The sequence below is a fragment of the Amblyomma americanum genome, chromosome 10 (genome assembly GCF_052857255.1).
Source record: "Amblyomma americanum isolate KBUSLIRL-KWMA chromosome 10, ASM5285725v1, whole genome shotgun sequence".
Lineage (NCBI taxonomy): Eukaryota > Metazoa > Arthropoda > Arachnida > Ixodida > Ixodidae > Amblyomma > Amblyomma americanum.
Window position 1 is genome coordinate 46,572,762 of NC_135506.1, and position 27,968 is coordinate 46,600,729.

Genomic DNA, 27,968 nt, shown 5'->3' on the forward strand with positions numbered 1-27,968 from the left:
AGTTTTACGGCATCAAGTTCTCCAACACTCCTTAAGTCACTGCGTATACTAGAGAAGAAAGCCCAGGGAAACTGTACGGTGTACATAAATTCACCAGTTCTCAGTGTTTCAAGAAATGAGCAAGACTTGCGACTATGCTCTGCAGCTAAGCGGGGCTTACCTGACGATTCATCGTCGGAGAACTTCAACCTTCGTGTTGACCGCTTTCTGTATTCATCGTCCACGGACTCCTTAAAACAAAAAACAAAACGGACAAAAATGGAAAAAAAAATGTTAAATAGAAAACTGCAAATTTGAGACCAAAGGGTATTAACACAGCTGTACTGCACTCTCCAAGCACCAGAAGTCTGAAATAGATTTTGGAGGGCTTCAACTAGAGTAATCTGGAGTGACATCCAGAAGGGCCAAGGCTGGCTGACAGTTACATATGTGCCTGAATATTAAAGCAAGTTTCGTTCCACAACCAACACTGCACTTTAATCACGCAAGAAAGACTAAGTGACGAATAACTAACCATGGAGAATGTAACAAAGCAAATCTGCATTCGCTGGTGCCCAGCAGTTGGCCAGTTCGATCCCCATTCCAGTTCTTGAAAGCTGGTTTATGGTTTATGATTTATGGGGGTTTAACGTTACAAAGCGACTCAGACTATGAGGGACGCCGTAGTGAAGGGCTCCGGAAATTTCGACCACCTGGGGCTCTTTAATGTGCACTGACATCGTACAGTATACGGACGGACCGCCTCTAGAATTTCGCCTCCATCGAAATTCGACCGCCGTGGCCGGGATCGAACCCGAGTCTTTCGAGTCAGTAGCCGAGCGACAAAACCACTGAGCCACCATGGCGGCTCAGTTCTCGAAAGCATCGCATACACTGTTGGGCTTAGCTCGTCGCTCTTAGCCACGGCTTCACTGCCAGGAAGGATCCCACAGTACCAGCACAATGCAAGTAACGCAACCGACAAGCATGCCTACAGCGCCTAGCTAGTGGCAGCATCCATTTCAGTTGCTACTAGACCATACCGTTTCCCACTCCCCGCCCTGTGATGTGTCCTGGTTCACTCTCAACATGGTCACCGACATCGAGAGTTTTCAATTACAGTGGTGGGAAATAAATATTCCAACCCTAACTGCATATTTCTCAGCGATAAAACCTGAGAAATATAATGTCACTATGGGGACAGTTGCTGCTGAGCAAACCTCACACTAGAGTCACAAAAAGCCTGACTACTAGATTTTACCAAGTACAAAAACCCACACCCTTGTCCTCAGCGTCCTTTCAATACAATCGGCAACTGCTGCCAATAAAAGCCTGCACTATGATTTGTGACAAGGCCAATTTAAAAAACTTCATTTCGCGACGACAGAGCAGCGTAAGCTGCAGTACGAATGGTGCAGAAAAGGGAGAAGTGAACAGAAGCAGTCCATGAGCACGAACATTGCGCACACACTGTATTAAAGCAGCACGACCATCGCTATCATTTCTTCGCACATTAAACGGGCTTTAAAAGGGGCTCTCAATAAAGGTGTAGTATTCCTAGCATGTTATAGGACACCGCTTCACGAATATCCTCCAGCAAAAATTTTTTTAATGTGCTTAGTAGAAGCTCAATTATCTGCAGTCAAAATTCGAATTTCAGCCTCTTTATGCTTTTCCTTCTCCTCTGCCAGCACCACTAACGACACACGCGGGAATTCACCAGAGGGCGGAGCTTTCTGACCCAGGAATTCACCGGAGGGCGGAGCTTCCTGACCCGGGAATTCACCGGAGGGCGGAGCTTCCTGACCCGCTGAAGTGACGCTGCCAACTGGCCACGGCCATGGTAGCCGTGACTCCTCCAAGAGAATCTAACCAATAGCCACCTCCAAACAGAGTTACAAAAAGTCACCAGAAAGGACTCGCCAACTATCACATGGGAGTGCAGGTTCTCTGCTGCGTGTAGAACTGTCTTATTTGGCTCAGATGTTCACGACGAGAGAACACAGTGATTCATAGAGTTTATATACATACTCTCCTCAGGAGGTGCTTCGAGCCCCTCCCTGTAAGGCTAAATTAGTAGGCTTGAAATGTTTAACACTGACCCAGCTGATAGTTGGTCAGGTGAACTAATCTCCGTGCAAAAACTGCCAACTGCAAATCTTAGTAGGTAAACATTCCCAGCAACATTCCTAGAAAAAGAATGACCACCTATCCTGCACTAACTGCACTGCGCTTCTCTTGCTACAACGTTCAGTTTGACCGCACTATTCAACTATTCAAGCAAACGCACTGTGAAAACACTGGAACCAGCACCTGGAGACTTGTTAAAGAGACACTAAGGGCCGTTGATTACAGCATTCTAATGTCAATTAGACTACCTTTCGCTGAAAACTGGCTTGGTTTGGTTTAAGGGGGTTTAACGTCCCAAAGCGGCTCAGGCTATGAGAGACGCCGTAGTGAAGGGTTCCGGAAATTTCGACCACCTGGGGTTCTTAAACGTGCACTGACAATGCCAGTACACAGGCCTCTAGAATTCCGCCTCCATCGAAATTCGACCACCGCGGCCGAGATCAAACCCGCGTCTTTCGGGCCAGCAGCCGAGCGCCATAACCACTAAGCCACCGTGGCTCTCGCTGAAAACAGTTTTTATAAGGTGGAAAAAGGCCAAAAATTAAATGCATGTAGCATCACCACCACCCATTTTCACCAGCCAACTGCTGAGGCGTCAAGACCGATGTTTGAATGCAGACCTTTGAGGCCGGGCAACAATGCCATTTACAGCCTTAACGGTGATCACAGAGTCACGAGCTTGAATCAAATGGCGGGAAAGTAATTCAAATCCAATTTTCTCTCAGCAACAAGCACGCGTTTTGCTGCCAAACAACCATCAACATACCAAAAAGAGACATTTCCAGGATTTCTTCACTAGAAGGTCCCTTCATTGCAGAATTGTAAAGAAATGGGGGAATAATCAAGAGAAAGGTTATTTCAGCATAATTAATTTTAGGCAATTTCGATAACTTCTGAATGCCAAAAGGTCGATAAAACTGAGAGCCAATGCTTGGGTGCATACAGTAAATTAGAAGCAAAATTCAAAACCTCTCCATCCCCTGCCTATGCAGCATTACGACCACTTATTTTGGGTTGTTCTGCCATTACGGTTACTTTCTATACAAATATTTTTCAGCAGACCTCCTGTACCTAAGGCAATTTATACACTGGCCTCGTATTCGTAAATTTGTTGGAGAAGACTACCTTCAAATATGGTAGCTGTTGACATACCGATGTTAGCAGAAATGAAAATTATTCGCATTCGTATGCTCTGCATTATACTGATACGCAGGGCATTGCGGGGTTAGGCATTACAGGTTAAACGCAACCAAAGTTTTAATATCTTGCACAGTGCGAAGGCACCACACTAGTAAAAACAAATTTCTGAATTCCTAGCAATGAGGTTTAAACAATAGGGTGCACAGTATTAAACATTTCTAGAGCTTGCCAGTTCAATCCAACATCTATGCAAACCCAGCCAGTGGTCAATTTTAACTTCTAGCACAGCTTCAAAAAATGTGGACGCAGGTCACATGTTGCTCGGAAACTATGTTTTGTACAGGGCAGCACACACGAACGGGGCGGCACACGGAGGAAGAAAAGCGACAGATTAAGTGCACTCTTCCCATTGTTTCTCTTTTCTGTGCCTTCCATACGTTCAGTCCGTATCATCTAAAACCACCGGCAACTGCACCGAGCTGTCCCATTTCCACTGCATAAAAGCAAGGACGAAATTTTCCTTCCTAGTCTTTAAACCCAAATGACACGACACAGGGAGCAAAAAAAGGATAATGAGCATAGCACCAATACCTCTAACAGTTATGCTATTTCGATGCCTGCCTATGCCACACTTCGCACTGGCAATTTCATGCAAAGACAGTGTCTCTTCGTACAAAGCAATTGACAATGCTCATTACATTTACAAAAAGAAACTCAAACATGAGTCGTCCTTCTATTCCTTTGTGACAACAAAAGCAGAAGTCATCACAACCTTCATCAGCTTCCAAACTTCAGATAAACAAACCTACACATATCGCAAAGCTGTGCAGATTTACAACACAAAGAAAAAGAAGAGAAAAAAGCCAATATTTGAAGTCTCAAGCAGCATCACGCTGAAATAAGTAGGGGTGTGTGAAATAGTACTTTTTCGAAACCGAATCGAAGAAGAATTGTATATCAATAGAATATTTGTATATTCGCTACTTGTGCGAATATTCACACAAAAGGAATATTCATGCGAAACAGAAAGCACTGGCGGCGGCAGTCATGGATTTAAAACTGCAACTGCCGAAAGGTGCAACAATGAGTCAGTACCCTAATACTATTGCAATCATGTCATATCCACAGGAAAACTACCTTCCACTACTGACGACGGCAAACAAATTAGTGTTAAATCTCAATCCGTTGAGAGGAATGGGAATCTGAGCCGTGGCCTCCAATATCAGGCATGAAGGCAAGGTCCGCTATATCTGGCTGGACCCCATCACAATGCCCAATTTTGGAGCCCATTGTATGAGCATAGCAGCATACTGTGCAGCGCCGCAGCGGGCCCCGTTTTTGAGACAATAAAAAAAAAACAACTAAGGCATGTCCCACTTGAACGTTGTTCCAATTATTCGAAAACTGGAGAACGGATTCGATTTGTTGCAAATAATTTTCAACACGCATTATTTGATTCATTCAGCGAATCTATAGAAGGTTAGTCGAATATTCACGCATCCCTAGAAATAAGGCGAAGGCAGTGTTTCCGCAAACACCGCTAGCCTATGTCAGCACAAAAAACTTGCACTTACATCTCCCACTCTTATCTGACCAGTACTGCTTCAGCCACATTTCAGCAACTGGTTTAGCAGGTTCAGAGAGCTAATAATACAGCAGTAACGGGCATGTTGCACTGAATTCTCTTTGTTCTTCTAGACAGTCTGCTTTTCCTACTTTTTGATCCCGATGTCCACATTAGTGCTTTAACAACTGATAGATTTCTTTTGCCTCAGTCTAAGCTTGTAAACTGCTATTCCAAAAGAATAGTCAGTAGACACGCCATTTTTCCGTGTGCCCACCCCTGCGGCTCCACATAACCGGCCTTTTTTTTTTCGCAATCTGCACAAGTGGCAGCCGGAGTCGCATCACAACCGGCGAATCTTCTGCCATCTGGCGCCTTCCCACAGGGCCTGTTTTGAAACAGACAGTGCTTGCAAAGGCAGTGCTAGTCAGGCCGCTCCACCTGTACGTTCGCTGAAGCGCACAGCAAGGCCTGTAAGTTGTCTCTTCCTTTACTCGTTTTTTCTTACACCGCTCTGAAACATTTTTTTTACCCCATGTACGAGAGCCCGGACTGAAAATTCGCTTTGCCCAGAGTTGCTGCAAGCTAAACGGCCCAGCTTTATCACTTTGAAAGAAGTTACTGCCAAAAAAGGATATGGTCGTCCCCTCCAATGCGATTTGTATTTTGCTCGCACTGAACTCCTTCAAAAAATATCCACACACTAGCCCAAATTATGTTCTACTCAAGCTTAGCTGCAGGTGCAGAATTTTTATGATAACCTAGGGACCAAAAGCACCAGTTCTACAATGTGCTCTAATACTTCAGGCGCCTTGCAAGACAGTGAACTGCCGTCTTTGCTCCTACTGCTCACTCAGCCTTCGTAGTGCTGCACGCAAAATTCGAGAAAGAACCTCCAGTAACGTTCAGGTGCGGCGAAAATCAGGGCAGGTGTCTAGTCAAGCCTCCCCATGAAACGAGCGAGGCACTCTAAAACGCCGCCCGTCACCACACGCAGTGGCATGCTGCGCGCTGGTAGCCAAACCACGTGACATCAGCTAAACCACAACTATTAGTTTACGGCAGCGTGACAGGCAACAGCGGAACGGTTTAATTAAAAAAAAATGGCCCGTACAGGCGAGACAGGCGGCCGGTTGACACCGAAATGCAAAAGGGAAACGGCTGGACGAGCTGTTCAGCACAGAAATCTTACGATGCCAATCAGCGAGCGTTTATCGTGGATAGGGGAGACCGCACACAAGCACACACGGGCCAGCTTTCGGACGGTTCAAAAGAAAATGACGTTCCGCTCCGCCAGGCATATGAGAATGATAGCGTACAAATCAAAGAGAGAACGTTACCGCAAAGCACGCTTCGTCGATTTAATCAAAAATGCTGCTGCCTTACTTTCTTCGCACTCGCCGCGACGCTGAAACGCAAAGAAAAAAAAAATGAATTACCCGATACTGACGCTCGACCTCCACTGACCCCACCGCCCACAACTGGAGCGACTGGCGGCCACGTGACACATTGAAAAAAAAGAAAAAAAACCAGCTCGCATCCACCATGTGACTGTCTCGAGAACGTAAACAGTGGCCGAAGGTCGAAGTGCTACGATCGAAGGAAACGTTAAAAACGGCGCTTTCTGGCCCGATTAGCGGTCGCAAAGCGCCGCGCGCATTGAAAATGATGCCTCCGCCTAATGAATGCGGCAGTCGTTCGAGGTTTCCGGCCTTGAGACGCTTTTGCGCCGGGGGGTTCCCCGTGCTGACAGCGGCGTGACTTCACCCGTCTGGCGTGACGAAAGTCGCCAACTCGCTCAAATTGGACTACGTTCGCGACCTTCATACTGCGCTCGCAACAGCGGAAACAATGGAATTTGACAATTAAAGTCTTCAGAAAAACTTCCACTGCCGGAAATCCGTGCGGTATTGAATGAATGTACAGAGAAACGAGCAACAAAAAAGATCCGCGGCGGGGGAGCACTCCGCATTCTTTGTGACCCGGTCAGCTGTAACGGCCGATGCCGTATGCACTAACCAAGTATGCGCGTCGAAACATTCCGTAGTTTTCACCATTACGTCTAAAAGCAACGAGCGAACGCAGGCAACGAGCACCGATACTGAATTTACGCCTAAACCTCAGTTTTCGCCGGCGCTACCCGGATCTCACGCTATCGCTAGCCTGCACAGGCCTACTGTTCGTACGTCCGCGCGAAAAGGGAAGCCGGACGATCCGTATCCTAAGCGACGCTAAATTGCCAGAAATCGCCTTCGGAAGCCTCCGCAACGCCCGGAAACCGACAGTAAAGGCGGAAAGACTCCGTCCTTTGCGGCCAATCGTTAGGGCTAGCGTCGAGACACACTTGTCCCGCTTCGCACGACCATTGTTCGCTCCGGACAGACTCCGGACTTACCTCGGAATGCTGCGAATCGGCGGCTTCGACCTTCGTAGACCTCCGCGTCGAAATCCTGGGCGGAGGCTCCGGCGCCGAAGACCTGTTTCTCGTCTTGACCATGTTGCCCGGCTTTCAATTTCGCGAGCGAAGCATGTCAACCAGAGCGCGGTAAAACTGCTAGGCCTAACGGGTGCCGCCGAGTCGGCAGCCCAAGGCAACAACGGGGGCCAAACGCTCGCTCCCGCGGCGGATCCGCTGTCTTCACTGATCCTTGGGCACAATTACGTCGCGACACACTCTTGAACACCACACTAGCGTCCCGAAAAGCCTCCGAGTCGTCCTCACAACGATACCCCGCCACTGAAAACCTGCCGACCCCCGATGATCGCATCCGACTGCTGCCACCATCGGCTGAAACCGGAGCGCGGGTAGTGTTGAAAATTGGCGCGTTTTCGGAACAATCAGCTGATCGCGGCAAAATTGGTTCTACGAGCGCTAAGAAAAAAAAAAATGTTATTGTACTGTACACGCCGCGACGTGTCTAGAGCGTGAGATTTTTTTTCGTCATATTCACGTTTGAGTGCGTGGCGTGAGTCACAAGCCAACAATTAAAATCTTTGCAGGCAGAAAAAGCAGCGACGAGCGCACAGCGATGGCGGCATTTCTTTTAGAGTTTTGTTTATTTCAAGAAACGCATGTTTAACGCCTCCGGTTAACAACACAAAGGTGTTTACGCTTCTTCCATGTCACGAAAAAATCTTCAAGGTCTATTTTGAGTGTCCTGTTGCTCGTAGCGGTGTTACTAAAGAAGCACGGCTCGCGCGTTTATCTACAAGAGGGAGGCAGCGCGAGAAGCTAGCAGACGACGCCGTTGCCAAGATGAGGGTCCGCTTTTCTTTTTCTTTTTTGTTTCTGTACATGTGGTTGTCTTTGCAGAGCTATCGAGTGACAGTCGTAGGGTGTCGTATCTAATCGTGGTCAAAGGCCTTTCGCTGAGGTAAGAGTATCAAAGCGCGCCTGCCTGTCGCAGTAGATGCAGTGACTCCCGCGAGAGCAGAGTACAGAGAAAATGGTCGCAGGCCGCGTCACCAAGGTGGACGTTCGCGATGTCCGCTTTCCGACATCGCTCGGCTATCACGGCTCCGATGCAATGGTGAGTGCTCGCTTCATGTCATCACATAACAGCCAAATATCGGAGATTTATTCTGCGCCTCTAACGATAAGAGCTGATTGCCTCGATCGTTGTTAGCTTTGATACAAGCGGCACGCTGTCTGTTGCTATGCGTGCAGACGACGAAAGGATGGAAGTCTGAACTGGTTTTCGTCTGCTTCAAGGGATATATGCGGCATCGACCATGGTCATTTGTTAACTAAAACGAACGATTTGCTTCGTGTAGCTCAATTCGATGAATTCGTGTTGCACACAGAAAGATGACCACTGCTTGGACTGTTTAATACGAAAAATCATTGTTGTGTTGTCTGCGATCATTCCGCGCATCATTAGTGATCCGGACAAAAGCCGCACACTTCAACAAACAGCTAACATATACGTTGTTTCTTCTTTTCTCCCCAAAAGCATACAGATCCTGATTACTCCTGCGCCTACGTCGTGATTAGCACCGATACTGACTTTCAAGGACATGGCTTGACTTTTACCATTGGGAGGGGAACCGAAATAGGTAAGGTTCAGCGATTGCTTAATTTGTATGTACGCCATGCCGGCAGAAATTACACTGTAGTGTATTCATTTGTACAATTGAGGCCCCAGATAGCACCAAACTTTAGAATAATGTTATAAAAATGTTATGTAAGTTGTACTAAAGTTTTATGTCATATTAGAACGTTACGTTAAAGGGTCCCTGAAAAGGGTGTTTGAGGTTGGTTATAAAATGCTCGCATTATGTGAGCACAGGCCGACGAGCGTTCATGCCGCGTACAAGACCTCAAAAACGAGCCGATAATTTGCAATACAAGTTTAAAAACTCCCGCATCCGCGCCAAGTGGCGACCTGCGGTGCTGGGCTTTCGCCCGAATCCGCGCTCGTTACGTCAACAGCGTCCGGACTGCTAGCATTGGTTCACACGCGCGTCGGCAGCCGGCGGAGGGGGCGAGTGAGAGGGGCCGAAGGAGGAGCGGCGGCATTTCAGCATGTAAAAAGTGACGAGGGGAAGGGAAAGGCGGAGATAGCTACAGACTTAGCTTCTACGAAGCGTATCTAAAAAAAATTCTTGCTGGAGGATGTTTGTGAAGCGGCGTCCTTTAGCATCCTAAGCACATCATACCTTTGTTGAGACCCCCTTTCACAGCCCATTTAACGTAAAAAGTTAATGTATCTAAAACATTTGTTAAACGTTCCAAGTAAGCATCTTTTTATTATAGTCTTCAAGAAGTTATTAAAATATTTTAATAATAGCTAAAAAACATTTCATATATATTTCACGCATTGGGTCCCGTAACTTCTCCCAGTGTTTTTACAGTGAACATGTTTTTTGCAACTAAATCTCATAGATTGTGTCCACCATAGATTGCGTGCACAGCCCCATTAATTTGTTAGAACACTTAGCTTATCACCTGTTATTACCGGTAATGGAGCCTTACTAGCCCCATTAGATGAAATTCCGTCGGCGACCGGCGTTGAAGTCGAGAGGTGGACCCACAAAAGATGGCGTCGCAACAGTCGTCGTCTAGCTACCTCAGCGGCGCGAGCGATGACAGCATGCGCAACAGATGCCAGAATATGCTTTCGCCTTCACAGCACGTGAGCATGTCTTAATTATAAGTGCCCTCGGAATTTTAATTCTACTTATGAAACTCCAAGAATCCTTAATCATTGTGGTTATGAAACAGTACACATCAGAATTCAGTTGATTGATTGAATTATTGATTGATTGATTGGTTGATTGATTGATCGATCGATCGATCGATCGACTGACTGACTTTTGCTGTCTTTTTCAAACGCTCGCTACGCGCATGCGCACCCGTCTTCTGTCCTCTCCCTAGCTCTATTGGTTGGAAACAAACCACAGGTTCTTGTGCGCGTGCACATCATGCTGGTGAGGTGCAGGTGACAGATGGCGGTAGCTATGAAGCATTCACATGCACGCACTTGCCACTTTGCAAGTGCATTTGACACCTCATGGAAGCGAACTGCGCCTGCTTCGCCCACGCGCTTTGGTTTTCAACCAGTTCACTGGGTAGCAGACGAATTTTCTGCTAACATCCCCCGAGGGTGCCACATCCATCCTATGCCAATCCAATAATAATAATAATAATAATAATAATAATAATAATAATAATAATAATAATAATAATAATAATAATAATAATAATAATAATAATGTTTTGGGGAAAGGAAATGGGGCAGTATCTGTCTCATATATCGTTGGACACCTGAACCGCGCCGTAACGGAAGGGAGAAAGGAAGGGGGAAAGAAGGAAGGAAGAAAGAGGTGCCGTAGTGGAGGGCTCCGGAATAATTTCGACCACCTGGGGATGTTTAACGTGCACTGACATCGAACAGCACACGGGCGCCTTAGCGTTTTTCCTTCATAAAAACGCAGCCGCCGCGGTCGGGTTCGAACCCGGGTGCTCCGGATCAGTAGCCGAGCCGGAGTTCCCTTCCCCATTTTTACTTTCTGTGAATCGGTACAGTGTTGTTTCTAAATATGAAAGCTTCACGAACGTCTTTTTAAATATAATAATAAGTGGTTTTTATTAAAATAATAGTAAAAAGGAAGGAAAAGATTTTTGCTAGCCCCGGCATCTGCCATCGGTACTGAAGCACCTGAGCTGGGGCAGCGGAAATAAAGGATAGCTGGCAGAATGGAGAAATGAAATGAAAAAGGCGAGGGGATAGGGGGAGAGGCAATATACACAAACTATTTACTATAACTTACTCTTTTGTGTGTGCGTTTGTCTAAGACAGCCTTTAGACTGTGCACCATGGTTTCGAAGTTTTTCTTATATTTAGACGAAGGCGCCACCTTTGGCTTATGCAGTTAACCAGTAGCGTCACCTACAAGATACGTTGTCAAAAAAAACTATACTTTGAACGTGGTCTGAACAGAAGAAGATAGAAGCTTTAGGACAGCGGGACATGATTACTATATGTGAGGTCAACAACAACAACAACAACATGATTACTAAGGTGAAGAAGAAGCGGGACACACGTGTCTCACATGCGTCAAGTTCTGCGCCAAACGGACAACGGTGCACATATGTCCCACATCCTTGAGTGCTGAAAACTACCGAACAATAAAACACACCATTCAGCGTGTTTCTATATATTTCGCTAAGAGGTATCCTTTATGTTCTGAATATTCTTACCGGCGCGGTTCCGTATGTCCCGCCTATGGTCCTTCTGATTTCCCCTGAAGTGTTGCAAGTCCAGTTCTCTATATTATAGCTGATCGATCCCTTCAGCATCCCCACATTTTTTCCCTTTGTGTATATAACTCGCTTTCAGACCTCTACGTACTTAAACACAAAAGGGTCCCTTTGAACGCGCCAATGACCAGAAAATGAAAATTGGTTGTTGGGGAATCCGACCGCGGCGGCTGCGCTTTTATGGAGGAAAAACGCTAAGGCGCCCGTGTGCTGTGCGATGTCAGTGCACGTTAAAGATCCCCAGGTGGTCGAAATTATTCCGGAGCCCTCCACTACGGCACCTCTTTTATTCCTTTCTGCTCTCAGTCCTTCTATGCCTTCCCTTATGCCGTGGTTCAGGTGTCCACCGAGATACGCGAGACGGTTACTGCGTCATTTTCTTTCCCCCAAAACCAATTATTATTATTATTGTTGGGGAAAGGAAATGGCGCAGTATGTCTCACATCTCGGCGGACACCTGAAAAGCGCCGTAAGGGAAGGGATAAAGGAGGCACTGAAAAAAGGAAGGCCCGCCGCGGTGGCTCAGTGGTTAGGGCGCTCGGCTACTGATCCGGAGTTCCCGGGTTCGAACCCGACCGCGGAGGCAGCGTTTCAATGGAGACGAAACGCAAAGGCTCCAGTGTGCTGTGCAATGCCAGTGCACATTAAAGATCCCCAGGTGGTTGAAACTATTCCGGAGCCCTCCACTACGGCACCTCTTTCTTCCTTTCTTCTTTCACTCCCTCCTTTATCCCTTTCCTTACGTAGCGGTTCAGGTGTCCGCCGATATGTGAGACAGATACTGTGCCATTTCCTTTCCCCAAAAACAATTTCAAGAAAGGGGTGCCGTAGTGGAGGGCTCCCGAATAATTTCGGACGACTGGGGATCTTTAACGTGCACTGACATCGCACAGCACACGGGCTGCTTTGCGTTTCGCCTCCATCGAAACGCGGCCGCCATGGTCGGGTTCGAACCCGGATACTCCGGATCAGTAGCCGAACGTACTAACCACTGAGCCACCGCCGCGGGTGCGACAACGACCAGCAGATTCAATTTCCAGGCGAGAAACTAAAGAGCCAGGCTGGCTGACCGTAGCATGCACATATAGGTAGTCTTTCCAGAGGAAAATCGCGCGTATAGCGAAGTGAAAAATAGTTTTTGTGCGTTCTTATATCTTTCCCGTTTGCGCAAGGACTACAGTGACAAACCTTCTCGCTCCACTCAGTGGTGGCCGCAGTCCGTGCCCTTGCTCCGCTTGTGGTGGACGTCTCGCTGGAGTCCATATACACGAACTTCGGACAGTTCTGGAGGAAGCTCACCAGCGACAGCCAGCTGAGATGGGTGAGCACCACCTCTGTCTTCTTTTTAGAAGTGATCGAGTTTTCTTAGTTGATAATTCATGTGCTGCATTTAGTAGATTGCACAAATGTAAGAATTAAGGTCCCTCGTCTGAAACCAGTGGGGACCACTCATAATAGACGCATGCAGCAGCTAGCAGTTCTCGGCCAGTGGAGTACGGATAAGAAACTGAGAAAGAAAATGACAGCATGAAAGAAATATCGCTGGAGAAAATATTTTCAGTAAAGTGAAAGGAACAATTAGAGGAGGAGAGCGAAAGACAACATATATATAGTGAACGCAGCCACTGACAACACGTCCCGCTGAACTACGAAACTATGCGAAGAGATGTATAGAAGCAACCGCATACACACACCGATCAAGTACATTTTTACAATTTTTAACAATCTCCGTGACTTGTTCGCCTTCGCATGCCTTGGGTTAGGTCACGTTACATAGGACACTCTGTAAATGGCTCGTATTGAAGTCATATGGCATCCATGTTGATGGAAGAGCAAGGAAATACACAAATACAGCCTGCTATTTAGTAAGAAGGAAACCAACGGTGCTACCATGGCTAACTAACACACAGCGGCCTCAACTTATTCCTCTCTCCTTCCCTCAAAGGCGTAAAACTTTGCCCTGTCCGTGGTCATGCAGATGCCGCCCAGAATCACCTCCATGCTTCCCAAAAATTATACAGCCGCAACTTGCTCGACTGACGTCCGGTGGTCACGTGGAGGGGAAAAGTTTCTTCAATTTTCCCTAAATTATCAGGTTGACGCTCTGTTCTATTTCTGTCATCCTCCATGGCAGAAACTGTGAGCCTTTATGAACTGTGCGCCAGCGCGACATCAACTACATAACGTAGGGTTTGCCCATTGGACGTTACAGTGAAGTGTACTGACATCAACACGATCGCCGCTGTGGAAGTCCGGATGCACGCATGACACAGGGCTACGTCACGTCGCCTAAAGTTGTGAGTTCGTTGACTCCGAGATTCCACGAATCCACACTGTCGGAGGCCAAGCAGCCCATGGCAGTGCGCTGCTGGTGACGATAAGAGTGCATCGTGCGCGAAGCGCAAGCAGCTGTAGCAACGCAATGGGCGCTCAAACTCCACTGGACGTCCGTGGGACGTGCCATACGTCCCCTGGACGTCCAAAAGAGTTTCAGTACTCATTGGATTAAGTAGCAACTCGGTCAGGTTAAAAGTATCTAGTCAGTCATTCGCAACTGTAAATTAACAATGTCGACCGGACCACCTCTGTTTCAGATTGGTCCAGAAAAAGGGGTCATCCATCTAGCCACTGCGGGAGTCATCAACGCTCTCTGGGACCTGTGGGGAAAAATCGAGGGAAAGCCTGTGTGGAAGCTTCTCGCCGACATGGTAATGCATAAGCGCGGCCATATCGCTTTGAAACTGCGCTTTCGATTTAGACAGCCGACGTGCATGTGTTTATGCATGCATGATACACGATGTGCGCGTGGAATACGTACTCCATAAGGGCGGCTATACGCCACGTCATTGAAACGCCATCCACGTTAGTGAAGCACCATCGCACACTGAAGCACCTTCTCAGTGTGCGCAGGTGCCTTACGTGGTGCTGTCTAGTGTCGCGTTTGACGACGAAATCTCGACTCCGATTAGTGAAGTGGGGAAATAGGTAAACCTTTCGAAAACGTGAAGGGTTGAGACTGGCTTCATTAAAATTTGTGGCGGTGGTCTGTTCCAAGCACCACTTAACCAGTGTTAAAATGAACTGTTTAACCACTCAGTTGCATTTCAGAACATTTATTTCGTCACAAAGCAAAATGCAGATAGTCTGTGCTAGGTGGCTATCAGTCAACGGCTGACAGCGCCCTGAGTAGTCCATTCAATGGCCAAGGTTTGAGCTGACCAACACGGCCTCCCATTGCTCGAGAGTGGGAAATTCTATAAGAAATTCCGGGGGAGGCTCCTTGTTTAACCACTGATCAAGGCAAGCGATATCAATCCCTCCTTGAAAGTCGCGCCAAGTTAAATCCGGAAGATTCTTTCCCGGAAATCTTTTAGGCAATCTGCCCAATGCGCGCCATGCAGCGGAGGAAAGGAGGCGCTAGCATCGCCTAGTGCGATGGCCAGTAGCAAGCGTCGCAGAGCGCGGCACAGTCGACCACGGGGTGGGGGACACCACACCAACCCGCGCCTAAAACCTCTTATTCATTAAAGTTCGCCTCCTCCTCGAGACTAAAGTCACTAGAAAATTTTCTTCTACTTACTCCAGTCTAGACACGCGCAGTGTGCTCTCCCACACATTTTCGTTTCACGTGGCTTTTTCGCCAGAGAAGCTGCAAGCGACCACTCGGCCCAGTGGCTCAGTGGTTACGGCGCTCGGCTACTGATCCGGAGTACCCGGGTTCGAACCCGGCCGCGGCCGCCGCGTTTCGATGGAGGCGAAACGCAAAGGTGCCCGTGTGCTGTGCGATGTCAGTGCACGTTAAAGATGTTAAAGATCCCCAGGTGGTCGAAATTATTCCGGAGCCCTCCACTACGGCACCTCTTCCTTTCTTCTTTCACCCCCTCCTTTATCCCTTCCTTTACGGCGCGCTTCAGGTGTCCAACGATATATGAGACAGATACTGCGCCATTTACTTTCCCCCAAGACCAATTATTATTATTATACTCTCCAACCCGCCGGGGTGGTTCAGTGGTTAGGGCGCTCGGCTACTGATCCGGAGTTCCCGGGTTCGAACCCGACTGTGGCGGCCGCGTTTCGATGGAGGCGAAACGCAAAGGCGCCCGTGTGCTGTGCGATGTCAGTGCACGTTAAAGATAATTGGTTTTTGGGGAAAGGAAATGGCGCAGTATCTGTCTCATATATCGTTGGACACCTGAACAGCGCCGTAAGGGAAGGGATAAAGGAGGGAGTGAAAGAAAGCGAGAGAGGTGCCGTAGTGGAGGGCTCAGGAATAATTTCGACCACCTGGGGATCTTTAACCTGCACTGACATCGCACATCACACGGGCGCCTTAGCGTTTTTCCTCCATAAAAATGCAGCCGTCGCCGCGGTCGGGCTTGAACCCGGGAACTCCGGATCAGTAGTCGAGCGCCCTAGCCACTGCGGCGGGTTATTATTATTATTATTATTATTATTATTAATTGGTTTTGGGGGAAAGGAAATGGCGCAGTATCTGTCTCATATATCGTTGGACACCTGAACCACGCCGTAAGGGAAGGGATAAAGGAGGGAGTGAAAGAAGAAAGGAAGAAGAGGTGCCGTAGTGGAGGGCTCCGGAATAATTTCGACCACCTGGGGATCTTTAACGTGCACTGACATCGCACAGCACACGGGCGCCTTAGCGTTTTTCCTCCACAAAAACGCAGCCGCCGCGGTCGGGTTCGAACCCGGGAACTCCGGGTGCACGTTAAAGATTGAAATTGTTTTTTTAGAGAAAGGAAATGGCGCAGTATCTGTCTCATATATCGGCGGACACCTGAACCGCACCGTAAGGGAAGGGATAAAGGAGGGAGTGAAAGAAGGGAAGAGGTGCCGTAGTGGAGGGCTCCGGAATAATTTCAACCACCTGGGGATGTTTAACGTGCACTGACATCGCGCAGCACACGGGCGCCTTAGCCTTTCGCCTCCATCGAAACGCAGCCGCAGCGGTCGGATTCGAACCTGGGAACTCTGGATCAGTAGCCGAGCGCTCTAACCACTGAGCCACCGCGGCGGGGTCGTTAAAGATTCCCAGGTGGTCGAAATTATCCCGGAGCCCTCCACTACGGTACCTCATCCTTCCTTTCTTCTTTCACTCCCTCCTTTATCTCTTTCCTTACGGCGCGATTCAGGTGTCCGCCGATACGTGAGACAGATACTGCGCCATTTCCTTTCCCCAAAAACCAATCATTATTATTATTACTGCGTCATTTCCTTTCCACAAAAACCAATTATTATTATTAAAACGCTGAGGCGCCCGTGTGCCTGCTATCCTTTATTTTCGCTGCCCCAGCTCAGGTGCTTCAGCATCGATGGCAGATGCCGGGGCTAGCAAAAATCTTTTCCTTCCTTTTTGCTATTATTTTAATAAAAACCACTACCACCACTACCAAGTATACTAAATAGGCCTATAATGTTAGTTTTTGCTTAGGCTGTGTTTTATTGAAGTTGCACCAGCAACGCTCAGCATCTGATGGTCAGCTCAATGCACGGCTAGCTGTAGGTGGTGGTTCAGTTTTTTTCTTTAGAGACCTCGCTATCGCGTCTGCTTAAACTTCACAAGCAGGGCTTAAAGGGGCCCCGAAACACATTTTCAGTGCATTGTTTTGCCTGTTGGTCGCATAGAATGAGTTATAGTGATGCTATTAGCATCGGTCGTACCTCGTATACTGTGGTTCTTAATATTTTAATTAGCTCGCAAAAACAAATCCGTAGGGCTGACGGTGTCACCATACAGTGGCGGTTTTAGCAGCGGATATGACATCACTTTGTGCGAGCTTGATGATTGGACAAAGAGTAAATATACTGCAAATTGGGTTAATAACTAGAGATACGTTTTGTCAAATTTTTATGCTCTATATTACACTAACAAATCCAGCTTGTTTGCCCTAGATAAAAGCACTGTAAATCAAGCAAAACAAAAACACGCCACCAGAGGCACTGCTTACTTTTTGCATCGAAGGACTTTGCGCCTCTCTGTAAACATCCTACGACCTAGCACTAAACACTTATGGCTACTGTCTATGTATCTGAGAGCGGCTTTGCGGAATCGATCCGATCGAGCCATTGTACTCTATAAGCGTTCGTTTCTGTTCCAAGGAAGGATGCGTTCGTTTCACATTTAGCAGGCAGTGCTCATCGTCAGTTTGTGGAGAATCACCGGGCGGTGGCGCCTGATGGCGCCCCTTTCCCGTCAACAACGCGTGCTCCTTGCTCGCCGTGACCAACCAGCGCGCTAGGGGCGATGGTTGGCGGTATGCACTAGCGGTACGCGCTATGCTAGTGTCTGATATCTTGCGCAGGCTGTCACACCGTCGCAGTATATCGCGCTCGAGTTCGGATCCATAAGTAAGGGAACGTCACTGATCAGTGTTCTCTTCTGCGCCGTCGACGTGACGGTGAAGCATCGCTGGGTCAGCTGGGCGTTCACATGGTTGTTGTAACCATGCAAACGGCGCTGCAGCCTTGGCATGAACGAGTTACAGAGAACAGGCAACCATGGAGTGCAAACTTCCGCCACGTGCCAAGATAGGCTGTTTTGATTGGTCGCCCCGAGTGTCATCATTGGGAGAGTGAAATGGGAATGGGAAGCTGCGCGAAAATCGAGTTGAGGGCAGCATTTTGTTTGCTTGTATTTTGAAATTTCTTCATTGAATAACTCCTGTTCCTATGCATCGATTCTCGTAATTCTTTTTGAGTCAGCATCTGTGTGACATAAAGGATCCATCTGAAGTGTAACCGGCATCCGTTCAAGCGGTGTTTCGCAGCCCCTTTAAGATTGTTTAAAATTTTGCTGCTCTTTTACAAAATACCGTGAAAGGTTTGGTCTTGTCACATGGACTCTTCATGCTTTCACCTATTTTTCAGAGCCCACAAGAAATAGTGTCCCTCATTGATTTCCGATACATGTAAGTTAAAGTTGAACTATACAGCAATTTCGGCTAGGACTTGTGAATGCAAGCTCACGTAAAGATTTAAAGAGAGTTAACCGTTCCTTTTTTTGCTTCCCATCCAGTTCTGACCTACTAACCAAAGAGGAAGCTATAGGTAATTGTTTGTACATTTGTACAATCAGCCACTTTATTTTACTGATCTACAGCTCCTAGTGTCATAACGGTACACTGGCAAAATTTCAGGCATACTTGAGGAGAAGCAGCAAGGAAAAGCGAAGCGTGGTAAGTACAGCACGAGAACACGCACCGTTACACTGATTTCTTTTACCAGCATATTTTTTCTTGTAACTGTAATGGGTATTCGTAATTAACTTCTTGAAGTAGACTGTGAACGATGAACCACCTGGAGGTACTTGCTAAGTTCGATGCTGACTAGCATGACGTGTCCCTTTGCCATGACGTTCACAGCAATGCCAACCATTAAATGGCTCCTTCTATCTTCAGCTAAGTACTGGCCTTGTTGACAAACCTGAGATTCCATTTAGTCGCATATCAGCAATTTTACATGCTCTAAAGGACATTTGCTTTTCATTAAAAAGCTTTTTTCTCTCAGAGAGCCGCAATTTTTGTGGTGGCTGCAAACAGCCAGTACACATAGCAACCAGTGCTACTCAGCTGTCAAACTCTACAGATGACCTGAAGTGGCACTGTGCAGCTATGAAAAATAATACCCTCAATGAATGATTCCCAAACCATAAAAATAAAAGTGCCCATGCTTTGAGAACTGCTTAAAATGGTTGTAATGACATGTCCAAGGCATAACATGAGCAGGGCACAGTTTATGAAGGAACAGCAAAGCGGCATCTTCAAATACGATTTAAGATAAAGAAAGCTGATTCCACTTTCAAGCTTGAGTTGTACATTAAATTATTTACTGATACTGTTAACTAACTTTCATGACTCATTGTAGCAGCTAGGAAGTCAGAAGTGACAGTGGTTTGGCTGGATGCAAATTACAAAACAGCAAGCCGGCACAGCACAGTGCAGTTGTTCAGCACGAAAGTGTCTGCTCTCCTTATGTGTGACACTCTGCTGTACACTTTATGAAGTGATTATAAATTATGCTCACAAAGGAAAACTTGCACAACACATAGTCCAATAAAAAAAAAAACGCTGGTGCTTAACATGCTACGTATTCTGTGCAAGGGCACAAGAAGTGATGACAGCAGTCTTAACTGAAATGCTAGGCACCGAACAGGAATTACCAGTGTAGCTGAAACAGGCAGAAACTCTAAAGGAGGACCGTTGTAAAAATAAAGGCCTCTGCACAGTACAAGATGTCGTGGTGACTATGACATGGTCAGACCTGCCTCCAGCAGAGGCACTGGTTTTAACAGAGAACCTAAAGTAGGCCATAGTCTCATGCTAAAGTATGGCACTACAAATTAACAAAAAAATGACAAAATTAACTGGCAGAAGCAAGCATTCAGCTTCTTGCATTTTAAGCACAAGGCAGGATAAGTACTGACACTGTCCTCTGTTCTCATACAAATTGGCAGAGGAGGGTCTTTTGGCTACTGGTTACCCAGCATACACTACTGCCTGCGGGTGGCTTGGATACACAGATGAAAAAATCAAGCAGGTGAGCGCCCATTGCAAAAGAATAAAAGATATTCCAGATGTCGTCATCTGGTGAGGTTTCCTTGAGGGTGTGATTATGCAGAGTTCTATACATTAACATGAAACCATCAGTGACAAGCTCACAGACCCAAATTTTTAGAGCTTGTGTTTAAAGGCTTTCTAAAAATACAGGAGTAGATTTAAGGTCGCTTCCTCCGAGCGTGAAGTTAGCATTTGAAAACACTAATCTATTGCCAATTTTCTGTAAATAAAATTTTAAGAAATGCAGTGTGTATGAGCCCCCCAGCCCATGCCACAACCCCAAACTTTTTCACCAACCTTGGCCTTGTGTGAAAAATAAAAAGCACTGTGCCTCTCACATGATTTCTCGCTGAACTGTGCAGCACATTACAAGATAGGCTTGTATTGTCCTGAGCTCCGCAGTTGAGCAAATTAAAGTACTGCTAAAATGTTGATGTACAATATGAAAGTAGGTATGAAATACTCTCACATTAGTTTTCACAGCAAGACTTTGCAGTCTGGCATGGCAAAGTTGCCATTCTTATTTGTATTCAAATTCTTTTCTCTTTTCCAGCTTTGCCAAGATGCCCTCAAGGAGGGGTTTACAAGGTAAGATTTTAAGACTGGACCATTTCTGCGTGATAAATCCTCCAGACAAAACTCAGCAACCGTGTATGGTCACACATTAAATAATAAATGACAACTAAGCTGAAAATATTGCCGATACTAATTGGATAGACACAGCTACTTTGACTAATTGAAAAAACAAACACGAAAAGAAAGAAAGCAAGTAATCTACGACAGGTTTATATATATTGCTCTGTACAGTCTCTACATTGGAGTACTACTATACCTGACACACGATGCTGGATCCAAGAAAACTCCAAACTGTCACACTTCCTGACCAAGCAGGCTGGAACTAAATGGTTTAGTCTGCACTTGCATGTGCAAGCTCGATCATTCACACAGTACACTTGTCAGGCCCAGAATGCTTGCCTTGGATACAGAGCAAAACATACTATTTGTGGATACTGTGGTCTGCAATTCTTTGTGGCAATACTAGGGCATACCTCCTAATATATAAAGAGGTACCCCTCTCTACAGCTGGTTTACCTGCAGTAACACAATGAAAGCCATGCAGTCTCACAAAATTTTTTTGGGAACTCCCAATGTCATGTGATGGCTTCTGTCTCCAGCTGCATATATGTCCTAACTGTATGTGCACCAACTGTGCATGGGCTGCCCAAGCAACTCAATGTAGAACAATCCCACCAGTGAGCATATAGACACCATTACAATACTGACAAAAATGTTCTGTTTTGCAGCTTCAAGGTGAAAGTTGGGCGAAACCTTTCTGACGACAAGAGGCGCCTGCAAGCTGTCCGGTCCACAGTCAGCGAAAAATGCAAGCTGGTGAGACAGAGTCATTGAGGATGAAAAGGAAATACGTTCTGTGCAAGGAAAGGTATAGCAGCTACGGAGTTCAAATTTGGAATTTCAGCAGTCCTGTCTCTGTCATGCGAAACAAATTTCTTTTTGCAGCAAAAACAATGACCCCGAGAAATGTGCTATGGCTGCTGCCAGGAGGAAAATGATTCCACTGGTGTCTGGCTAGGCGCATATTCAACCTTTGAGCTGGCACCACACAAAACTTTGACCATTTCAGTTCCGACTGTATTTTTTGCAGTGATAAATATATTGGTGAGCTCTAGATTCCTCCCTGTAGCTAAATATTTAATAAAGTAGCTAGACACTTGAAAATGAAAAGCCAGTGTCTTCTGAGAGAAAACAAATGTCAAAACCTGTCAGCAAAATTCATTTTATCTCTGCGCGTGATTAGATGCAGTTTCATTTGCAACAGATTTGCAACTATGCTGTATTCTAAATGAGTAGTTTCCAGCCTAGCAGCATCTCACACTTCGTTTAACATTCATGAGCCCCACTGCATGTATTTGTACTAACTATTGCATTCCCCTCTCCAGATGGTGGATGCTAATCAGTATTGGGATGTCAAAGAAGCCATCTACTGGATGAAAGAGCTGTCTGGTTTTGGGATTCACTGGATCGAAGAGCCCACATCACCGGACGACATCCTTGGTCATGCCACTATTTCAAAGGTAAGTGGTGCAAGACATGCGAGACTCAGAAATTTCATTTCCTTTCTATTTCCAACATATTAATTTAATTTGGACTAAAGCACTAAAAACACTTGGGTATTTGAGGAGAACGTTAACTAATGCACCAAGAGAAACTAAGCTATTAATGTACAAATCCTTAATTCCTCCCGTAATTGAATACGCGTCTCCCGTCTGGAATCCTGATAAACAATGTGAAACTGACCAAATTGGGAGCATCCAAAGGAAAGCCATCATGTTCATATATCATCGATATGATCGCCATTTTTCACCTCCTTGTGCCTTGTAAGCTTTGAATCTAACCCTCTTGTTCATGTGCCGTAACATGTTCACTGCAGTTCTTGCACCGCATCGTCAATTCACTTCATCATGTCACACCTAATGTCTATCTTACCCCTGATATTCTCCGATAAACCAGGAGTCATCACAGACTTAATGTTAAGCCATACTGTGCTCGTACTAATAATTTCAGACACAGCTTTTTTCCTCGTACTTTGAACATTGGAACTTAATTCCTGGCCTAATGCGGTCTCTTCCATTAAATTCATTTTTAACAGCTATTGGTGCCACATGATGTTTTCTTTTGTGTTGTGTTCATTGTGCATTACTTCAATTTATTAGTTACAGTCTATTGCATTGTTCACACTATGTATTCAAACATGTTAGATGTAATCTTTTTGTGTGTGTGTGTGTTGTATGTTGCCGTTTTTACACGAGTTGTTAACCCCACTCCTGCAAATAGCCTCAATAGGGGCTGCAGTACGTAAAAATAAATAAATAAATAAATAAATAAATAAATAAATAAATAAATAAATAAATAATAATGCTAGTTTTCTTGTTAGATGAAAATGACCTAATTTTTCCCGTAAAGCTGATGCTTGAAACCATCATGTGCTGGCCTCTTGGGAACCGCAGGCATGACAAAGGTGCAGAGGATCTTTCTGGCATCAAGTTAAATGGAAGTGCCCAGCAAGAAAGCTGGCAGCCAACTAAGGTTTGCATCATGCTTAGCATGGTCAGCGTACTTTTCTAAATTATAAATGATGTCAGCAATCTTGGCAAAATATCGATGCAGAGGGTGCTGAACGTTACCAAAAACAATCAAACATGAAATAGAATGTGTTTCGTGTATGCGTCCTGGTGAGCTGAATTCAGAGGCAGAGCCCACCCCGAGTGAAGCGAACTGGTTTTGTTGTAGCCATCCTAGAAGTAGACAAACCACTAGAATTTTATTCTCTGGACTAATCAAATGCACTGGCCAGCTATTCACTGAACATCGGACAACTGTTCGTAAGCAGTTTTCTCTGGTGCGTAACAGATGGTTAGGGTCACTTTATGCAACAATGAATTTGAGAACTAACCTCAGTTTCTGAGGCAATCTTTACTATATGATGTATGATCACACCTGCTTATTACCTTATTTTGTTAGTATCCCAGATGAAATTGCAATACAAGAGGTTCACATCACAGAATGACAGTGAGATTGACAGGCAATTTTTTTTATAAAGATATGTCCCAGAAAATAAGTTGTGAGTCAGTATACTCGGGGACAACTTTTCTTGGCAATGCAGTAGAGGCTAGGCAGGAAAGGGAAGGAGACGTGCTTTGCCCAAGTGCCACGTTCATTGTTCGATTTCATAGCTTCCCCCTCCTCCGCACCACCGTTAGTCCGAACAATGAACAATCGACCTCCCCAAGCCACAGGGACAAATCTCCGTCACCTTCCCTTTCCTGCCTAGCCTATGCAGCATTGCCACGAAAAGCTGTCCCCGAGTATAGTGAGCTTTTCAGTGCTGGTGCCACCACCGCTAAAGCCTTTGGCACAGAATGCATTCTACATTTGATTCCACGGCACAGGCCCTGGCTCCGTTAGGCATTGGAGTGGCCACGGGTGAGCAGTGCCAGAACCGGGTGATGTTCAAGCAGTTCCTGCAGGCTGGCGCACTGCAGTTCTGCCAGATTGACAGCTGCCGCCTGGGAGGCGTCAATGAGATCCTTGCAGTCATCTTGATGGCAGCGAAGTGCAAGGGTAAGGGGCTAATTATTTTGCAGTGGGCCTTTATCATCCTCATCAGCTTGACAATGCCCGCTACCGGACAGAGGCCTTTGATTTACCCGCAGACCATTGATTAACCTGGCACGTCAAAATAGACTAGACAAAAGATGCATGACATACAAAGCTAGCTTTCAGATAAAATTTACACTGGCTTGTCATGATGCTTGCACATGACAAAGAGCATTATTTTAAAAGACCCGAGATTCTCGTGTGTCAGATTCTATTCTTCCTGCAGCCAATTGACAGGTGATCCCAAAGTATAAGGCTGCTCAAGTTTTGTGACTCGAGTGTAAGCCTGTGATCGACATTCTGCCTCCTATTTTGCCAGTTTCCAACGTTTAAGCAAACATACCACAAAACAATGACAGGCTAGGAAAATAGTGGACATTTAGGTGAATGTCTATAGCACTGTGGCATGGCACCAAGCTGTACTGCTGAGTATAAGCTGCCTGAGCATAAAACCTTACAACATCAAATGAAGACATGTTTCACACAAATGCGGGTACATTCATCAGTGGCAATGCCATAAAAATTCATCACCTTGCTCAGGAAATGTTCTGAAAAACCAGCCGTTGCATCTGTTGCTTACATGCCACATATACAAAAACATTCAAGCTGTATGAGTAACATTTTTTGCAGTTTAAAGCATTATTTTCGACTCATTCAGCATAACACAGTGAGGCATGGTGTTGAAAACAAAAAGCACCGCTAGTGCCAGGAACTGGACTTGTGATTGCTGGGTCAGGAGGTGAACACGCTAACCACCATGCCACAGAGGGATGCATACAAAGCAAGCTGGAGTGCCATACTAGGCATGAGACTCGATGCTGCAATTGTGTTCACCATTCCCATAATAAGTCCATTACTTTCAGCAAAACACAAACTGAATGTGACTTTTGATGTACGCTAACTCAAAATTTGTTCTGAGTTGTGCAAACTTCAAATCACGAGGCGCCTTTTTAACACCTGTGATGTTGACAGGACCAGCGTGTCAACTGGAAAAACAAGATGTTTGAAATAAGTCAATGTGAATCATTGAGACTTCACTCAACATGTGCAACTACTGCCATTTCTACAGCTCTGGTATTAACAACGCTACATGATTTGCTGCAAGACAAACTCACCAAACAAAGTGCCACTAAACAAGTGACTGAAGCAACCCAGACTATGTGAAGCTGGTGGCATGCTGCATTTGCCTAATCTAATCTTAGAACATGAGCTATATGGCCATGTGACACATCTGCAGCGTGGGTTCAGTATTTCCTAAACATATGATGAGGCAGCAGAGCTTCATTAAGTCAACTAGACTGTTAGTTTAACCCAGCTTGCAGCTTGGCTTAGCAAACTGAAAGCTTGCCACTTTCTTTGGTGAGTAAAAATAAAAAAGCAATGACCGCTCTGGGCGGATAATTACTTAGGGCAGCAGTGAGACTTTTCGCGCCTTAAAAATGAAGTCACTAATCATCAGGGAAGCTATCAGTGCCCTGATCATTGCTGACTTCATTTGCGAGGTACAGAACAGAGACTTGGAATCCTTTTGATGCTCACATAGATTGGGCTGTCATGTAACTCTAGTGGAGGTTAGATTGGAGAAAAAAAGATATAACAAACTGTGATGTCGAACAATCATCAACCTCAATGCTGAATGCAGTGCCGGTGTGCCCCCATGCTGGCGGTGTCGGCCTTTGCGAGCTGGTCCAACACCTCTCTTTCTGGGATTACATTGCTGTCTCGGGCACCAAGGATAACCGGTAAGCAGGCTGTCATACTTCAGATTTAGTGCAACTAGTACTTATAATCATGCTACCAACATGTGTTGCAACTCTTGCATATAACGAATTGCAGCCAATATATACAGTTGAACCTTATCAAGAAGGCTAAACTCCATGCAGACCTTGTGAGACCAAATTTTGTACACAAGCTAATCAAAATAATTCATCTAACTAACAGCATGGGCCTCATATGTGGTTGCAGTACTCTTGGACAACATATAGCACTGCACAGCACACTGTTATAGCACTGTACTACACTGGGTGATGCATGTGAATCATGGATACGTCACTAGCCGTCAGGCTATAATGTAGACCCGGCACTGCTTATGTCGAACCCTTTCCTTATGCAAAACGACTATATTAGTAAAACTGTCTTAACTATTAGTGCCATGCAATCTCATACATATTCTTTTCCTTGCAGTGAAATCGAATATGTCAGCCACCTGCATGAGCACTTCAAGAACCCAGTTCTAATTCAGAATGGCTGCTATATGCCACCACAGGTAAGTATGAGCTTTTTACATCTGCATGGATTTCTACACGACTGAAAGAACAAAGAAAATTTCACTGATGCAGACAGTCAACCCTGCATGGCAATTACATGCTTGAATACAGCACGATAAGCCAATGGTGTGCAACAACACATGGTTTGACCAAAATTTGCTTTCCAGTGTTCATGCAGTCTTTCCCTCGTGCAAAAATAAGCTTGTAGCTTGTTTGGAGACCAACAGACACCTGCTGTACGCAGTAGGGGGCAAGGCAGGTTTTGCGGTCCAAAATTTAAATTACACACACAAAGGAAGCAGTTCTGCTATTTTTAAGTTTTTGTCTAAAAAATTTGTATTTGGTAGCATTAACTAAGCACAAGAGCCCAAACTGAACATTTAATAGTACCTTTTCAGAAGTTAGAAAGTATTGCTCAGCTCAGTTTTCAAAGTAGCCAAACAACATTTGTGTGCATGTAATTATCATTAAAAGGGAAAAACTGACTTGACCTAATCACTTCAGCTGCGTCACTGTAGCCACCGATGGAAAGATGGCCAACTGAACTGTGCCAAAATATACTGAAGCCTGCAGTTACTGTGGTGACTAAGACACCACTAGTGGCGCAAGTCAGGCACAGGTAAACCTCTATGTGTCAACTGCTATTAATACTATCAGATTGTTACTGTTATGTGTCGTGTTAGAATGACAAAAGAACAGGATAGCCGCATCTGTCCAAGTACAAATCTTAGCAATGTTTGCAATCAGGAAAAAAAAGATTAGAAAGACAGAGAATATGAGATAGCAGTATGCTGTTAATTTGTTTCAATGTGGTAGCATAGCTGAACTAATACTCAGCGATGAGCCAGATAGACAATAATAAGATACTCCTCATAGGCTAACTTCTGGGCTCTGTGATTTTATGCTCTCTGATCAAAGACATACGTATTGTTCTTTTCCAGGCTCCAGGCTATGGATGCGAGATGTGGGAATCTTCCATCGAACAGTACAGCTACCCGGATGGCGCTTACTGGAGGAACTTTCCCAGGGTGCGCTAAAAGCATAGAAAGATTGTAAAAACATAACAAATAGAGTGATTTAAGCTCGGTGCGTGAAAGGTGGTCAGAGGAAACCATCTGTGCTGGTGTTTTGGCTCTCAGCCAAATGAGATAAAAAATAATAAAACCGTCTTGGAGAGATGCAAGAATGGTCAATGGTAGAACAGAAACTAAAAGACAGCAAAGCAAATACAAATTACCTGCAGTAGTGTGGCATACAAAATGGCAGACACATGTAGTACACAGGCTTGCTTAGAGCAATAGAATGGCAATATATAGTGCTCCGCCACAGCCCCTGAAAGCCTACCTTAACAATGCAGGCAAGCAGTGTCAAAA

General features: G+C 45.7%; 2 protein-coding genes across 5 annotated transcripts in view; one reads left to right on the forward strand and one right to left on the reverse strand.

Annotated features, from left to right (window-relative positions):
* Positions 1–7,614, reverse strand: part of LOC144106906 (ATPase family AAA domain-containing protein 2-like) — a 56,340-nt gene extending 48,726 nt beyond the window's left edge. For 2 of the 4 annotated variants that reach the window (XM_077639865.1, XM_077639863.1), the window contains exons 1-2: positions 6,253–6,375; positions 161–230 (exon numbers count right to left, since the gene is read on the reverse strand). In XM_077639865.1, the coding sequence (XP_077495991.1) occupies positions 161–230; positions 6,253–6,360 (178 nt within the window). In that variant the 5' untranslated portion in view covers positions 6,361–6,375. Of the gene's footprint in view, positions 1–160; positions 231–6,252; positions 6,376–7,208 lie in introns of those variants that run through there. The other 2 variants (XM_077639864.1, XM_077639866.1) reach the window with 2 other exon arrangements.
* Positions 5,268–27,773, forward strand: LOC144106907 (mitochondrial enolase superfamily member 1-like). The gene is made up of 16 exons (XM_077639868.1): positions 5,268–5,286; positions 8,221–8,343; positions 8,767–8,869; positions 12,782–12,897; positions 14,171–14,284; positions 18,462–18,502; positions 18,610–18,641; positions 18,731–18,769; positions 20,047–20,129; positions 20,703–20,737; positions 21,454–21,541; positions 22,111–22,245; positions 24,121–24,292; positions 25,971–26,070; positions 26,513–26,594; positions 27,537–27,773. The coding sequence occupies exons 2-16, from the start codon at positions 8,260–8,262 to the stop codon at positions 27,630–27,632; spliced, it is 1,320 nt and encodes a 439-aa protein (XP_077495994.1). The 5' UTR covers positions 5,268–5,286; positions 8,221–8,259; the 3' UTR covers positions 27,633–27,773.
* The last annotated feature ends 195 nt before the right edge of the window (positions 27,774–27,968 follow it).